The sequence below is a fragment of the Lepus europaeus genome, chromosome 13 (genome assembly GCF_033115175.1).
Source record: "Lepus europaeus isolate LE1 chromosome 13, mLepTim1.pri, whole genome shotgun sequence".
NCBI lineage: Eukaryota > Metazoa > Chordata > Mammalia > Lagomorpha > Leporidae > Lepus > Lepus europaeus.
In genome coordinates this window covers 58,584,967-58,603,849 of record NC_084839.1, presented here as the reverse complement: position 1 = coordinate 58,603,849, position 18,883 = coordinate 58,584,967, and the positions used below count along the sequence as shown (strand labels likewise).

Sequence of the window (18,883 nt, the reverse complement as noted above, 5' to 3'; positions counted from 1 at the left end):
AAATAAAAACCACAATGAGGTTTCACCACATGCCAGTCAAAATGGTTTGCATCCAGAAGTAAGAAAATAACAAAAGCTGGCAAGGATGTGAGAAAAAGGTACTATAATATACTGTTGGTGAGAATGTAAGCTAGTAAAATCATTATGGAAGATAGTATTGACATTCCTCAGAAATCTGAAGACAGATCTGGCATATGAGCCACCCATCCCATTCCTGGGAATATACCCAAAGGAAATGAAATCAGCATATGAAAGAGTTATCTGCTACCTCATGTTTATAGCAGCTCAATTCACAATAGCTAAGATATGGAATCAACCAATATGTCCATCAACTGATTGGATAAAGAAAATGTGGTACATATACATGCTGGAATACAACTCTGCTATAGAAAATAATGATATGTCTTCCAACAAAATGGATACAACTGGAGACTCATTGTGCTTACTGAAATAAGTCAGACCCAAAAGACAATATAAATATTTTTTCTATGATTTGTGGTAGCTAATATATACAGTACCAAAAACCCTTAATATACATGAGCAAAATAGACCTCTTGTGATCTGATTATTATTTATAACCCTTGTCTATAGTCCTGTGGATCAGTGGTCTTTCTACTTTTTAGTTGTCGAACTCTTTATTTAGAGTACCATTAAGCTGATTATAAAGTAAATTAAAAGTCTGTTATTGCAAAAAATTAAAAGCAAAAAGGAAGGAAGGAGGACCCAGAGAAGAAAAGTGTCATTATATTCTCAGAATCTTAACTATGAAATACATGAAATCTGTTCTTTTTATATTAACACATTTAAAATGCAAAAAATTTATCTGTAAGTTTGTTAATAAACATATTCAATTTAAAAAATTAACCTGCTATATATTTATTGAATTTCAATTGCTGCCTGTGGTTGTCTTGGCAGGGCCAGACCAAATGATTTTGGAGGCTTTTTACGGCCTACGGGCTGGACATTTCCCACCCTTGGACCAAATCTCCAAAGTAGGGAGCCATTTACATCTTTTATGGGGTTCCCTGCAATCTAATGATTTTATGTACCACTGTCCTAATTACTGAAGGATAGATGCTCAGAAAAAAACAGAAGCAAATTAATGGATATTTTCTCTGACCAGAGTCCTACATTTATTCTAAGGAAACTTCTAATCAAAGGTGGGAAGTCTACTTATCCCTACACACAGCTTTTGCAAGTAGGACATTTAATCTCAGAGGGCTGAGTCATACCACCATCAACTCTAGCTCCTCAAATCTGTAACTGGTATCTCCTCTACTACCATCTGTGCTGTTACATTTTGTTCCCTGAAGGTAGCCAATATGTCACTCTCTTCCTTCTCCCAAATTAACTTTATCAACTATGAGAAAAGGATTAACAAATAGCAGGCAACCAGGCAACACTGCTTATGGTAAAAATGAATCTTGATTGATAAACTGTATTTGGATGGGAAGACTCTAAATGGCATATACCTGGTGGAAGGCCATAGCTTTGAGCTTCTATGAATGTAGACTTTTATAACCAGGCATGTCTCTTTAAAGGGACCTTGGAACTATACCCAAGAAACTTTTCAAAAAGACATCAGGTCTAATGCAGCATGAAAATTTCAAGCCAAGAGAATTCCTGCTCTTCACCATGTGGATCTTGTCTCTTTGTGCCCAAGCTGCCATCTGATGATAGAGTACGAAGTACCTGACTGCTATGAGGACTCTAGTGAAAAAGGAATGCCCTGCTGGCATGCAGTATTTCCTGTCTAATATCTTCTAATTAATCCAGTGCTAAATTTGACCTGTTCTGCCCAGAGAGTTTGAATGTCTGGTTGAGCCCAAGTTGATTCATGGTGACTTTGCAAAAAGTATAAAATACTAGGGATCTCTAAGGTGCCTCAGAATGTGTGAGTTTCCCTAACAATGCTGGCTGTAAATTGCTTTAATTGAACTTGATTTTTGTAGGTATATTAAGTAATTTATGCAGGAATTCTTTTTCTTCCTGTTGTTGCATATTCAAAAATTCAATATGAATTCCAAAAATGTTCACATTGTTAAATATTGCTTTAAAGCATTGGGAGATCATCATACAAAGGAGGTACTCATTGTCTTGAGACCACAGATCATTTCTACTACTGCCTATAGGAAACTCAATTATAAGGAGTTGTTTCTAAAATTCAAGGTCTATCAATACTGCTGAATTTAAGGAATTTTTCAACTATAATTAAAAATTCTTCTGCCCATTCACTGGTGTTGCCTCTCTCTAGAATGTATTCATACATGCAGCATCAGTAAAATATTCCTGTCTGAGAGCCAGTCCCAAAATATGCTTCAAGTTAGCAAGGGAGTCTGTCTCAGAACAGGGTAGGGATTTTTGATCATTCCAAGTACAGATAACATACATTTACTTTCACCTTCTAGCAAAGACTGTAATTTTGGAAGATATATTTTATCAGTTTCTATTGAGTTAGTAACAACTTTCCATTAGAAATTACAGACTAAATGAATATCTTCTAGGTGTCAATCTAGGAGGTAAACGTAATAACTGTTAAAAGTCAAGAACTTTTGAGCTTAGTTTAGCAAACAATATACTCAAGATAATTTTTATTGATATAATACAATTACATTTTATGCATACATACTGCAATACTAAGATATAATTAACAGGTACAAGAGTCAACAACAGTTCTAAAGTTGGCAGGAAGAGTGGATATAAGCTGTGTTTACGTACTATTACTTCAGCTGGTAAATAAAAATACCCATCGTACTTTACTTTTAACATGTTTATCAAACAAATGAATTTCGTTTAATTTTGAGCAATTATTTTAACACTGTTGTTGATTTTACTATCATTTTTATCCTAAAACTACTTCACTCAAACATTTTTAAGTAGTAGTATCAGTGCAAAAAAAAAAAAAAAACCTTGGAAGTTAATAACTTTGGAATGGAATTTAAATGTGCTAAAAAATGCAACTGAAGAAGCCAAACAACTGCCATGATATTCCGTACTATTAACTTACATTACCACACTCTTCAAATATAATAGAAAATGCTGAGGAATAAATGTAATATCAAAGCAAAAATATGCTACAATAATTGTGGATTAACTGACTGAGAATGTGGGTCTAGTCACCTGATATCCCTACCTACTCCTGCTTCCTTAACATAAACATTTTAGATCCATTATTTTTGGAAGACTAATCTTGAATTATTGAGCTCTGAATCACTTGTGTCTTTTAGAATATTTTCCTCCCATAAAATGGGACCACCTTATCCTAGGATACAATTAAAGGTCAAATGAAACAAGATAGTGAGACAGTGATCAATATGGGTTACAATAGGAGAAGGAAGCCTCATTCATTCACTGTGGCCTTTCAGCTAACATATATTAAATATACATTATGTTTCAGACAGTGTGGTAGAATGCAGGGTCAAAAACCACAGTCTCTACAATGAAAGAATTTGGCAATATAGGGAAATGAAACATGGACAAATAGCACAAAACAGCTACAGATTTGTGATTGCTTTTATTTCTACTTAACTACTACTGCCTAATTGAAATTTAGTTTTAATCAAAAGCTATCTGTAGTGTAGCACTTGGCTTCAAGATTAATCTGCCAGTTGGGACACCCTCATCCCATATCCAAGTATCTGAGTTTGAGTCCTGGCTCCACTGCTGATTCCAACTGCTTGCTAATGGGCACCCCAAGAGGCAGCAGGTGATGGGTCCCTGCCACCATGTGGGAGATAAGGATTGAGTTCCAGAATCCTGGTTTCAGCAAGGCAGTCCCAGGCACTGGGGGCATCTGAGGCACCAAACCAGTGGGTGGGAGTTTCTCTCTCTCTCTCTCTCTCTCTCTCTCTCTCTCCTCCCCTCCCGTCCCCTCCCCTCCCCTCCCCTCCCCTCCCCCCCGGCCCACCGCTCCTCTGTTTCTGAAGTAAAATAAAATAGCTAAGTAAATAAATAATAGAAATAAGTTAAAATGTGCCACAAAAATAAACTATGGATTACAAACACTAACACATCAGGCAATATTTCTAGCAAAAGACATTAAATGGAGTGAATAACAATTAGAATGAAGCTGTAAGTTTTTATGATCTAAATAATTTAGCACTGAAGTTCTCTAACTTTAATAGATGAACTATACAAAAAGAAGAATATAAAATAACAATAATGTAAAAAGTTTGGTCTAATGCTGAATCTAACTAATTGAATATACACATAAAAAGAGAAAATTTATAAAAAATATTTCATGTCTCTACTATAAAGGAAAAACCCTCAAAAGTTTTTTAAAAATTAAAATTCAAGAGACTTATGAATCTCATTTGAATGAAACTAAACTAGAAGTAAACAAATAAAGCATATGGTAAAATATACTCTCCTAAATACCCTTGGGTCAAATAAGAAATCAAAACTGCAATTACAAATTGGAAAATAATAATTCATAAAATTTGCACATGACAAAGCCCTCTCTCTTTCACACATACATGATTAAGTTTCTTATGGTAGACTTATAGTAGTAGAGTAGAAGTGATTGTCATTAGATTTGAGAAGGTCAAGGAACATTTTGACTAAGGAGTTAAATGGGCAATGTAAATAGTCAGTGGCAATTACCCACATGACAGCAAGAGCTGAGACAAAGCTAAAAAATCAGTACCAAATAAACAATGAATTTGGAAAAAAACACCAGTGAAGAGTAAAAGAAATCAAGAGACATCAATTCAGAAATGCAGAGTAAATAAGAACACATAAACAGTGCTTAAAATTCACTCCAATAAGGAAACTGTAACATCAATACTTAACTGTGATAATGAGACTGTGAACAAATATTTATTATGAACAAATATTAACACAAAGAAGTTCTAACCACTTAACTCTGCAGTAGTTTTATTAAACCAGCTAGCAAGGATAGTTGCATGGAAACTTCAAGATACAGGGATATGTGATACATACCAATTCAAAACAGAATTTCCATATAAGTCACGTGAATTCATATACTCATTCATACAATGACAAGATATGAGCACATTTAGGTTATGTTATCTATAATTCAGTATGTTTTATGTCTTTTTGACTTTTTAGGCTTGATCTTAAACTACTAAAATCTGTTAGGTTACTTATAGTCACCACACAAAGTTTTCAGAGTTAAACAGTATATTATATGAGGTTTAAGGAAGAAAAAAATACCTTAGTAGTGGGACTGTTTTTTCCTGGGAAATGAAAATGAGTTTTCCAACTCTGCAAAGAAAGATACACTAGTGGCCGGCACTGCAGCTCACTAGGCTAATCCTCCACCTGCGGCACTGGCACTCCGGGTTCTAGTCCCAGTTGGGGCGCCGGTTCTGTCCCGGTTGCTCCTCTTCCAGTCCAGCTCTCTGCTGTGGCCCGGGAAGGCAGTGGAGGATGGCCCAAGTCCTTGGGCCCTGCACCCCATGGGAGACCAGGAAGAAGCACCTGGCTCCTGGCTTCGGATTGGCGCTGTGCGCCAGCCATAGCAGCCATTTGGGGAGTGAACCAACGGAAGGAAGACCTTTCTCTCTATCTCTCTCTCACTGCCTAACTCTGCCTGTCAAAAAAAAGAAGAAAAAAGAAAGAAAGAAAAAAAGAAAGAAAGAAAGACAGACAGACAAGCTTAATGCTACTATAACCAACCTGTAATTTTTGCAGCCTTTTCTTCTTGGTTTACACGGTTCTCATCATCATCCTCATTGTCTTCTTCAAAGTCATCTAAATTACCAATGTCAGCCTGCTTCATACTCATTAAACTAGCCAGACTTTGCATGTCTTCATCCCTATATCAATGACACAAAATATAATGCATAGTTTATTAGAGGACATTGCTTAGAAAGTAATTTCCTAAGAAAATAAAAGTCAGACATCTCTAATCCGAAACCCGGAAGCCAAAATGCTCTAAAATCTGAAACTGTTTGGGCATTGACATAATGCTGCAAGTGGGAAATTTCACATCTGACAGGCTGTAGTAAAATGTAGTTGTGGCGCTGGCACTGTGGCATAGTGAGTAAAGCTGCCGCTTGCAGTGCTGGCATCCCATATGGGCACCAGTTCAAGTCCCAATTGCTCCACTTCTAATCTAGCTCTCTGCTGTGGACTGGGAAAGCAGCAGAAAATGGCCCAAGTCCTTAGGCCCCTGCACCTGCGTGGGAGACCTGGAAGAAGCTCCTGGCTCCTGGCTTCGGATCAGCACAGCTCTGGCCATTGCGGCCAATTGGGGAGTGAACCAGCAGATGCAAGCCTTCTCTCTCTCTGCCTCTCCTTCTCTTCTCTTGACTTTCAAATAAAAAAATAAATCTTTAAAAAAAAAGCAGTTGCCTGAAAAATACTATTTAAAATTACCATAAGGCTATGTGTATTAGGTATACACAAAACAAATTTCATGTTGGCTTTGGGTCTCATCCTCAAGATATCTCTTTGTATACATTCAACCATTCGAAAATCTGAAAAAAATGAAATCTGAAACACTTCCAGTCCTAGGTATTTAGGATAAGGGATACTCAACCTGTCACATTAATTTATTCTTCCTATAAGATATGTCAACAAGTCTGTTTAAACAGCTATAATACTGAGAAATCTAAATACTTGTATTCATTAATTTTTAAATTGTAGATATGATTAATAAAAAGCAAACAGGATTAAAAACTAACTGCTTAGGAGTTAGTTTTTTTCCTAGAGGAGATTGACTTTTTCCTGGACATGAAGAAATTTGAAAAGGAATTAAAATAACAAATCTTAATTTAAAGTCCATGAACCTTTTGGGGAATGAGTAAAATGGAAAGAAAATGGTAAACTCCTGTAAATCATATTAAATCTTGCTTAAATATTGCATTTTTTGAAGGGGCCATAACTCCCCAAAGCATCTTAAGAACAAAGGCTAGAGGGGGCTCCCAAGATGGCAGTACAGCAACAGGATAATCTGAGTCTTACAGGGCAAAATAGGTAGTTAAAAATGAGAAAAGATACATGCTGGAGAAAGAGTCACAGGAAATTCATGACAAGAAGCCCAGGAGACCAACAGAAACTGGGCAGGTCAACGCTGAAAGAGCAAAAAAGAAAGGGAAGCCACAGAGGCATGGATGGGGAGGCTGGAACCAGACCCCAGCAAACCAGGTTAGATGAGAAATCCAGGTCCACGGAACTGCAAATAGCAGTGGGAAGGAGAGCTTGGAAAATTCCTTGTGAAGTTCTATAGAGGAAAAAAGAGAAGGTACAGAGGAACAGAGAGGTCGGCAACCCCCTTGCCCATCTCCATGCCCCCATCTCCCCAACCAGACCTGCAGCCTGCTGGGAGAAGCCACGTTGTTTGTTTACATTTTCAAAGGTAAGCAGGAGGTTCCTACCTTTGCCTTCCATGCACATACCCATCAATTGCAGGAAACACCTCACCATGCCCCCAAACCAGGAACAAGGACCACAGCATTTCAAAAGAATTTCTTCACCATCACATAAGCTGTACAAGAAGTCATGAATATCGAAAAATCGAGCCAGGCCCCAGTAGGCAGCTCATATATGAGCTCCATATAACAAGCACATACCCATCTCCACCATGACTGAGAAGTGAGCTGGGCTCCAGTAGGTGGGACTGCATGTTTCCACTCACAACACACAGACTCATAGCAGCTCATAACAGAGGAAAACCTCACCACAAGAAAATCTCCATAGATTAGAGGTGCAGTTTATTAAGTAAGGCGATATAACCCTGGACACACCATAGACTAACACCAGGTCAAACCACAATTGTGAGAAAAAGGGTGGGTCACGTCAAGAGGAGTGAACAACATCCTCTAACCAAAAAATCAGAGGGAAGATACAAAGCCCCAGGGAGGCCTTAAATTGGATACCCTCTCTACCCCGGAATACTGAACAGTGCACTCAGGCCACCTACAGCACACACCTCTTGGAACTCACTAAAAGTACAGACATTCTACTAAATCACAAAGACACAAATTAAAGAGAAAAGCAACCAGACCCCTCCCAAAAAAATACAGAAATGCTGAAAAACAAAAGAAAAACTCTAAATGAGAATAAGAAAGACACGATGAGCCCCCCAAAGGAACACGACAACACTTCAATAAAAGAAGGTGAAGATGAAGAGATCAAGGATGTGCCAGAAATGGAATTCAGAAAATTAATAATCAGATTACTTAGAAACAATCAGAAGCAAATTCATGAACTAGGCAAAAAGTGCTCTCAAGAAATTGAGATATTAAAGAGAAGTCGGAATGAAATACTAGAAATGAAGAATTGGACAGATCAAATAAAAAATGCAGTGGAAAGACTTAACAACAGAATAGGTGACACAAAAGAACAAGCATCAGAAAAGGAAGACAAATTTCTGGAAATATTATAGTCAGACTAAAAAAAAAAAAAAAAAAAAAAGGAAGAAATCAGAAAACTAAAACACACGGTTGGAGATTAACATGATAATATCAAATGACCCAACATACGGATCCTAGGAATTCTGGAAAGCATGGAAAGAGAGAAAGGATTAGAAGTCATTCTTAATGAAATAATAACAGAAAAATTCCCCAATCTGGAGAAAGAAAAAGACATCCAAGTATAGGAAATACACAGAACCCTCAATAGACACGAATAGAAAAGATCTTCACCAAGACACATTGTAATAAAATTTTCCACAGTAGAACATAAAGAAAATGTGCATGAGAGAAATATTAAATCACATTCAGAGGAAACCAAATTAGACTCACTGCAGACTTCTCATCAGAAACCCTACAGGCAAGGAGAGAATGGTGAGATATATTCCAAGTCTTAAGAGAAAAAATTGTCAACCCAGTATACTGTACCCTGCAAAGCTCTCATTTATGAATGAAGGAGAAATAAAGATCTTCCACAACAAACAGAAAATTGAAAAAATTTGTAACTACTTGCCCTGCCCTACAAAAGATGCTCAAGGATGTGCTACCCACAGAAACACAGAAACAGGAACATCACTACAAGAGAAGATGAATGCAAAAAATGACCCAGTAAAAGTACAAAAGAAACCAAAATACAAAATTAGGATATACGGAAACATGGCAGGGCAAAGTCAGTACGTAACAGTAGGCACCCTGAATGTAAATGGTCTCAGCTCCCCAGTTAAAAGGCACAGACTGGCTAAATGGATTAAAAAACCAAAACCTCTCTATTTGCTGCCTACAAGAAACACATCTTACCAAAAAAGATGCACAAAGATTGAAAGTGAAAGGATGGAAAAAGATAATCCATGCTAACAGAAACCAAAGAGCTGGTGTAGCCATCCTAATATCAGATAAAATAGACTTTAACACAAAAACTATTAAAAGCAACAAAGAAGGACATTATATAATGATTAAAGGATCAATTCAACAGGAAGAGGTGACTATTATAAATATATAAGCACCTAATTACAGGGCACCTGGTTATCTAAAAGAAATGTTAATGGATTTAAAGAGAGATATAGACTCAAATACAATAATAACGGGGGACTTCAGTACCCCACTTTCAGCAATGGACAGATCAACCTGATAGAAAATCAACAAGGAAACAACAGAATTCATCGACACTGTAGATGAAATAGACATAGCAGATATCTACAGTGCCTTCCACCCTATAGCCACAGAATACACATTTTTCTCACCAGTGCATGGAACTTTCTCTAGGATTGACCACATGCTAGGCCATAAAGCAAGTCTCAGCAAATTAAAAAAAAATCAAAATCATACCATGCATCTTCTCGGACCACAATGCAATGAAGCTGGAAATCAGCAACTCAGGAATCTCTAGAACATACACAAACATGTGGAGACTGAACAACATGCTCCTAAATGAGCAGTGGGTCACAGAAGAAATCAAAAGAGAAATTAAAATATTCTGGAAACAAAGGACAACAATACAACATATCAAAACTTTTGGGATACAGCTAAAGCAGTGTTAAGAAGAAATTTTAGACCAATTGGTGCCTACATCAAGAAATTGAAAGGGCAGCAAATACATGAACTATCAAAGCATCTCAAGGATCTAGAAAAACTACAGCAAACCAAACCCAAAACTAGTAGCATAAAGAAATAATTAAAATTAGAAAAGAAATCAATAAAATTTAATCCAAAAAAACAATACAAAAGATCAGCAAAACGAAGAGATAGTTATTTGAAAACATAAACCAAATCGACACACCACTGGCCCAAATAACCAAAAAAAAGAGAGAGAAGACCCAAATCAATAAAATTAGAGATGAAAAAGGAAAAGTAACAACAGACACATCAGAAATAAAGAGTGATCAGAAATTACCACAAAGAGTTGTATGCCAACAAACTGCGTAATCTGGTAGAAAATGAGAGATTCCTGGACACATACAACCTACCTAAATTGAGCCTAGAAGACACAGAAAACCTAAACAGACCCATCACCAAGACAGAAATTCAATAAGTAATAAAGACCTTCCCAAAAAAGAAAAGCCAAGGACCAGATGGCTTCACTGCTGAATTCTACCAGACATTTAAAGAAGAACTAACTCCAATTCTTCATAAGCTATTCAAAACAACTGAAAGGGAGGGTATCCTACCAAGTTCTATGAAGCCAGCATCACCTTAATTCCTAAACCTGAGAAAGATGCAACAAAGAGAACTACAGACCAATTTCTCTGATTAATACAGATGCAAAAATCCTCAACAAAATTTTGGCCAACCAAATCCAACAACACATCAGAAAGATCATTCACCCAGACCAAGTGGGATTATTCCTGATATGCAGGGATGATTCAGTATTTGCAAATCAATCAATGTGATACATCACATTAACAAGTTGAAGAATAAAAATCATAAAATTATCTCAATAGATGCAGAGTAAGCATTTGATAAAATACAACACCCTTTCATGATGAAAACTCTAAGCAAACTTTAGAAGGAACATTCCTCCACACAATCAAGGTAATTTATGAGAAAGCGATAGCCAGCATCATATGGAATGGGGAAAAGTCAGAAGCATTCCCACTGAGATCCGATGACAGGCAGGCCCACTCTCACCATTGCTATTTAATATAGTACTGGAAGTTTCAGCTAGAGCCATTAAGCAAAAGCAAAAGCAAAAAAAAAAAAAAAATCAAAGGGATACAAATTGGTAAGGAAGAAGCCAAATTACCCCTATTTGCAGATGACATGATTTTTTATATAGGGAATCCAAAGAACTCCACTAAGAGACTATTGGACCTCATAGAAGAATTTGGTAAAGTAGCAGGATATAAAATCAATACACAAAAATCTACAGCTTTTGTATACACAGACAATACCATGGCTGAGAAAGAACTTCTAGATCAATCCCATTTACAAAAACTACAAAAAAAGCCAAACACCTTGGAATAAACTTAATCAAGGATGTCAAAGATCTCTATGATGAAAATTACAAAACATTAAAGAAAGAAATAGAAAAAAATACAAAAAATGGAAAAATCTTCCATGTTCATGGATTGTAAGAATCAATATTTTCAAAATGTTGACTCTTCCAAAAGCAATTTACAGATGCAATGAGATTCCAATCAAAATACCAACGACATGCTTCTCAGATCTGGAAAAAACGATGCTGAAATTCATATGGAGGCACAGGAGACCTCAAATAGCTAAAGCAATGTTATACAACAAAAACAAAGCCAGAGGCATCATTATACCAGATTTCAAGATATACTACAAGGCAGTTATAATCAAAACAGCCTCATACTGGTACAAAAACAGATGGATAGAACAATGGAACAGAATAGAAACACTAGAAATCAATCCAAGCATCTATAACTGGCTTATATTCAACCAAGGAGCTAAAACCAATCCCTGGAGCAAGCACAGTCTCTTCAACAAGTGGTGCTGGGAGAACTGGATTTCCACATGCAGAAGTATGAAGCAGGACCCCTACCTTACACCTTACACAAAATTCCATTCAAAATGGATTAAAGACCTAAATTTATGATCTGATACCATCAAATTATTAGAGAGCACTGGGGAAACCCTGCAAGACATTGGCACAGGCAAAGAGTTCCTGGAAAAGATCCCAGAGGCACAGGCAATAAAAGCCAAAATTAACAAATGGTATTACATCAAATTGAGAAGCTTCTGTACTGCAAAAGAAACACTCAGGAAAATTAAGAGGCAACCAACAGGAAGGGAGAAATTACTGGCAAACTACACAACTGATAAAGGATTAATAACTAGAATATATAAAGAGATCAAGAAACTCCACAACAACAAAACAAACAACCCAGTAAAGAAGTCGGCAAAGGACTTAAACAGACATTGTTCAAAAGAGGAAATCCAAATCGCCAACAAACACATGAAAAAATCAGGATCACTAGCTGTCAGGAAAACACAAATCAAAACCACAATGAGGTTTTACCTCACCTCAGTTAGAATGGCTTTCATACAGAAATCAACAAACAACAAATCCTGGTGAAGATGTGGGGGAAAAGGTACTTTAATCCACTGTTGGTGGGAATGTAAACTGGTAAAACCACTGTGGAAGACAGTCTGGAGATACCTCAGAAATCTGAATACAACTCAGCCATCCCACTCCTGAGAATTTACCCAAGGGAAATGAAATCAGCAAATAAAAAAGTTATCTGCACGCACATATTTACTGCAGCTCAACTCACAATAGCTAAGACATGAAATCAGCCTAAATGCCCATCAAGTGAAGACTGGATAAAGAAATTATTGGGATATGTACTCTATGGAATACTACACAGTGGTTAAAAAAAAATGAAACCGGTCATTTGCAACAAAATGGATGAATCTGGAAGACACCATACTTACAGAAACAAGCCAGTCCCAAAGGGACAAATACCATATGTTCTCTCTGATATGTGATAACTAACAGAGCAACTAAAAGAAAACCTGTAGAAGTGAAATTGACATTTTGAGAAGCAATGACTTGAACAGCCCTTGTCTTGATTGTCAAGGAACAGTTTTATTTTCCTTCTAAATACTACTTACATAGAATTAATCATTTAAAATAGATCCCAGTAAAAAATAATAAGAGTGGGAATAAGAGAGGGAGGAGCTGTATAGTTCTACATACATTTCTTTTTTTTTTTTTTTATTTTTGACAGGCAGAGTGGATAGTGAGAGAGAGAAGACAGAGAGAAAGGTCTTCCTTTTGCCGTTGGTTCACCCTCCAATGGCCGCCGCGGTAGCGCGCTGCAGCCGGCGCACCGCGCTGTTCCGATGGAAGGAGCCAGGTGCTTCTCCTGGTCTCCCATGGGGTGCAGGGCCCAAGCACTTGGGCCATCCTCCACTGCACTCCCTGGCCACAGCAGAGAGCTGGCCTGGAAGAGGGGCAACCAGGACAGAATCGGTGCCCCGACCGGGACTAGAACCCGGTGTGCTGGCGCCGCAAGGCGGAGGATTAGCCTGTTGAGCCACGGCGCCGGCCTACATACATTCCTTTTGATTTACTTCTAAGGGTACAGCTAAAAATTTGACATGGGACTCTAAATCCCATTAAGCTGTGTGGTAATAATGCCATCTTAAGTGTTAAAGTGATCATATTAAGTGTTAAATTGATCATATATATAGGATTAAGTGTTAAGGGGATCATATAAATAGGATCAAGTGTCTGGTAAGAACAATATTTAGAATTAAAAAGGACAGAATGTTCCAACATGGGAAGCAGTCTACACAACGGACTCATAGAATGACAATTATTCTAAAGAGCACTCTGACCTACAATCAGCCCTTAAGGCATTGTGGCCTGGCTGAAAAGCCCATGAGAACATTTCAGGCATAGAAAGCCAAGACACTGTGGCAACAAAAAATGTCCTACATGAATGATCTCTTTGAGTGAGACCCCAGCGGAAAGAAGGGGCCATCAAAGAAGGATGTACTTTTCTCTGAAGGGAGAACTTCCACGTTGCTTATGGCCTTGTCTAAATACTGACAGATTTTGGACTCAAAACACTTCCAAACCTAGCCAGCTTATGTCAAGAGCCTCAGGTGATCACTGACATCATTCATAAGAGTGTTAATTGTTAAATTAACAACATGAGTCACAGTGTACTTATTCCCCATGCAGGACCTCTATCCTTAATGAGTTGTACTATGAGAATTAACTGTAAAATTTGTTCTCAGTTTTTTATATTTTGTGTGTTTGTGTGTGCAAATTGTTGAAATCCTTAGTTAGTATAGAATTGGTCTTCTGTGTATAAAGTTCACTGAAAACGAATCTTAATGGAGAATGGGACTGGGAATGGGAAAGGGAGGAGGAAGTGAATGGGAGTGGGGTTGGAAAGGTGGGTATGGTGGGAAGAATCACTATATTCCTAAAGCTGTACTTATGAAATTTGTTTTCAATAAATAAAATGTTTCTTTGGAGAACAAAAAAAAAAAAAAGGTTAGCTTTTTTAAGAATAACAAGGTAAAAAATGACCTGAGAAACTTATAAGCTAAATATTATTTATTTGATAAAATATAAACTTTTTTTCTTGAATATTTTAAATACACATTTATAAAATTCACACTAAATACTCTAAACAGTCAAATCATTTGTTTTCTCTATTATTTTAATATTAAATTTCAAATAAACTCCAATGAATAAAACATATTTCTAACATGTTATATATAAATAAATTTTCAATTTGGCAGACTTCCCCAAAATTCAGAAAGCCAAATTAAAATACTGTTTCTTTTGCGATGTTTGTTAATATTTACTTATCTTCTAAATATGGTATGATTCTGCAAACCAATTTTTAAAAATTCTTTATATTCTATCTCATAAAAGCTTAGAGTTAACAAAATTATTTCCCCTTTTTTTAATAAATTCAGTGACACAAAGTCTGCATGAACAAAAAAAACTTCTATTATCTCCCTATGAATATCTTATAAATTGTTCACTGATCAATAATACATAGTGATAGGAAGATAATTTCAAAATATCATTCTTAAAATGTTAACTTATTTTAGTTTCTTCATACTTTAACTCTGAACACTTTTTTGGGGGGAAGGTAAAGAAAGAAGATATCTAGAGTAGAGAGGAAATTAAGGATGTTCTGAGAAAATCCCTATTCAACTCAAAGTCAGATACTTGGTTTGGCTTAATTTCCTCTCACAGATTCCTGTAAATGTTGCTGATTCACTTACTGCTTCTGCTCAGTGTGAGAAAGTCCACCCTCAAATAATCTTCTCTGAATTTTTTGTCTCTCTTCTTCCTGTGTTTTCGTTCCTTTGATTTTGGCTTTAGCTTCAGGGTAAGATTTTTATTTCTCATTATTTAACTCAACAATTTAAGGTACTGAGATATAAGACTAAGATGCTTCCAATCTGTACTGCCTCTACCTAAATATACTCACTTAGAATGCAACTTCTTGAAGAGTGGGTTTATTGTTGTTATCTTCTAAGTCATTTATAGATGAGTGCCAAACATCTCATTTAGAGCCATGCACAGAATCCAGCCTAATCAGACAAGGTGACATGGCCAATTATAGAAACCACATTCCACTAGGTCAAATATGTTTAAAACTGTGATTCAGATTGGATTGAAATAGCCACAGCTAACCTCTTTCCCTCATTTTTTAAGTCCAGACAAACAATTTTCATTTCTGCTGTCTCTTCAACTTCCACTGCAAGTAGGTAACTAGCTCTGTCATTATATCCATGTACCTACCCATGACTCAATTGTATGCAACAATGAAAGTAAATGTCAAATTTTTCACCCTACTCAACATATATTCACCAAATGTATTGTTAGAATTTTACTCTTTTAAGAGATCAGAACTGAGTGTAGAAAGCTTTGTGGATTGCCTATTCAGTGCTTAATAAGTGATTGTTGAAGAGGATAATGATTACAGTAAACTGTTATTTAACTGTCCCTTACTGTACAATTTTTAGAAGGCTGAATCAGGAAATATGAATTGGAAAAAATTCTCTTAGTGCTTTTATCCCTCTTATCCTAAACTTTTCATTCTGGTTTCTCTCATATCTCAGTTATATCAAATAGCTTTATTAATTGAAATGTCTGTACTTCAGGTTACACTGAAGACACAAAAACGTAAAACAAGCAGGTATGAAACACTATTATATAAAATTTAGAATTTGAAACCATAGTAATCACTTTTAAATTACTGGTTCATTCTCTGGAATGAAAAATGACTATTTATAAGTAACTAAGAATTTTTAAAATTCAGCCTCTGAAAAAGAATGGCAAGAATGATTGGTATGCTGTAGGATGTTCAATTATGGCCAGCTCATTGCATCAAAAGCTATTCACTTTTGGTGTTTTGAAACACAATGTGAAGCAGCTTATTTGACAAAAGAAACTTACGTAGCTTTCCCTTCCCGAAGGAAAATGCAAGATAATGAAAACTGGAGAGTGGCAGATACAACTTTTTTAGACAGTGGCTTGAATTTTAATTTGACATCAGTCTGAGTTGGCATAGGACTTGCATATTGTTTCATATTGATGTTGCTAGTAGCAAGAGCTTTCCTTCGACCAGCAGGGGATTCCTGGAAGACAAAAAATAATTATGTAGCTTAGAGTTATCTAATACACAAAAAAAATTTTTTAAAGATTTACTTATTTATTTGAAAGGCTGAGTTAGAGAGAGACAGGGGCAGAGAGAGAGAGAGAGAGAGGTCTTCCATCTGCCTGGTTCATTCTTCCAATAGCCACAACAGCCAGAGTTGGGCTGATCTGAAGTCAGGAGCCAGGAGCTTCTTCCAGGTCTCCCACATGGGTGCAGGGGCCCAAGGCCTTGAGCCATCTTCTACTGCTTTCCCAGGCCATAGCAGAGAGTTGGGTCAAAAGTGGAGCAGCCGGGACTCAAACTGGTTTCCATATGGGATGTGTGGGCAGCAGCTTTACTTACTACCCCACAGAATGGGACCTATAATAGATAAATATTTTGAAATAATACTTTAAGGGTAGGCTTTGTGATGGAGCAGACTAAGCTGCCAGTCCGGATGCCTGCATCCATATCAGGGTGCCAGTTTGAGTACTGATTCCTCTGCTTCCAATCCATCTTTCTACTAGTGCATCCTGGGAGGCAGAAGATGATGGCTCCCATCAACCCGGATGGAGTTCCAGGTTCCCAGTTCAACTTGGCCCTGTACTGACTGTTGCAGGCATTTGGGAAGCCACCCAGCAGATTTGGAACATTGATCTCTCTCTCTCTCTCTGCCTTTCAAGTAGATAAAATTTAAGAAGTAAACATTTTAAAATACTATTTTAATAGTAACATCCAATAACAGAGAACTTTCTCCAATAAATTCCTCTAACACAATAATTCAATTCAGATGAGGTGGTATAATAGCTTTTATAAGTAAGGAAGATAAAAGATTTGAAAGTAAGTGGCCTAGGTCGAAATAAGGGAAGACTAGACAACCTAAATAGCTCAGGAAAGGAAAAGCAAGAAATAAAAACTAGAATAGGAATTCTCCAGGTTACCATGAGAAGAGGATCTAGCACAGGGCCAGGTATCAAAAAGTACTCAACAACCGTTTCCCTTCTTCTGACTATACTTAATGATAATTTTCCTTTCTGAACACCTAGAATTCTCAGCCTAGATGGCATTCTAACTCTTTTTTTGTTGAGCATCTGAATTCTATCTATCCTGTAATCTGAGCCTTATTTCTTTCCAGGACCTTTTCGGATCACTGCAGTCTAAAGTTCTGGCTGCTTTCCTTAAGATAATACATATCAAGGAAGAAAGAGATTGCGCCTCTGATTCTATGCCCATGGTGACACTGTTAATTGACTTCAGCAGATTTCAAATTCTTCTCAAAGGTTTTTAACATTCTATTAATAAGCCATCATGTTCCATAATTATTCTTTACTGAATCGCCTAGGCCCAAGGAAAATATGAAAACAGGATGGCAAAATAATGATTGGGCATTTTCTGGAGAGATTTGATGATGAATAAGATGAGATAATATCACAGCTTTTATATCCATTAGTAAGGCACATATAAAACTGGAAAGAGGTAGTTTAGGCAGAAATAAAGGAAGACTACATGTTCTAATGACAACAGGAAAATTTTAAATGTAGTATAATTTCTAAGTGATAAATAAATTAGGTCAAATATCATTATTTACTAGGTTTTAATGTCTGGGAGTTGAGATAAAAATTTAATGCTTAATTTCCAAGCTATATGATCCTGAGCAAAATAAGGAGGCTAAACAGAAAACCAATTAAGTTCTACAATTATTTTCTATAAAAATCACTCAATTTTTCACCCAAAGAAAGAAAAATTACCATTAATACCTTTGAATTATCATTCAATAAATTTTCATTTGTCCTATGATTTATAGATTCCCCTCAAAATAAGGACATACTAATTTAATCAAAACATTGAACTGACCTTTTTAAAAAACCTGGCATTTCTGTTCAGCAGAATAAATAAAAATATAATGTAGCATCCCTAAAGAATATCTTGTTTTAAAATGTGGTCTTATCTGTCAGATTATGCACAGCAATATTATACAAAACTATTAGTGCATGTAGATACCTTATGAATGAATTTCAAAAATGCATCAAGCACTTGAGAAGGATTTAAGCCCTCTCAGAAGAAATACTTAAGAATATGCAAATACCCTCAACTGAATCAAGTTGAACAGATGTGACTATCCCAAACAATACAAGCATTCTTTCTCTGGTCGCTACTGTCAATCAAAGAATAAGATTAAGGCCCAAGGTTCTGACAATGTGCAAAATGAAAAAGTACAACCAGGGACTATCAATTTATTACACTGATATGAACAATAATCTCTTATTGTACCTTTAGAATAGCTAACAACTTTTACATATAAGATTTAAAGCTTCTGTTTCGAAAGCATGACATAGAAACTGTCAAGTTATTTTCAGTTTTTGCTAAACAAATCTGTTTCACCAAGTAAAACACTGATCCTTTAAAGTTTAATTTTATAATCAAATA

The 18,883-nt window shown here is 36.4% G+C and overlaps 1 protein-coding gene across 4 annotated transcripts in view; it reads right to left on the bottom strand.

The window, feature by feature from the left end:
- EHBP1 (EH domain binding protein 1) overlaps positions 1-18,883 on the bottom strand; it is a 378,411-nt gene that overhangs the window by 232,530 nt on the left and 126,998 nt on the right. For all 4 annotated transcript variants that reach the window (XM_062209516.1, XM_062209514.1, XM_062209518.1 and 1 more), the window contains exons 6-7: positions 16,276-16,457; positions 5,641-5,780 (exon numbers count right to left, since the gene is read on the bottom strand). In XM_062209516.1, the coding sequence (XP_062065500.1) occupies positions 5,641-5,780; positions 16,276-16,457 (322 nt within the window). The remainder of the gene's footprint in view (positions 1-5,640; positions 5,781-16,275; positions 16,458-18,883) is intronic.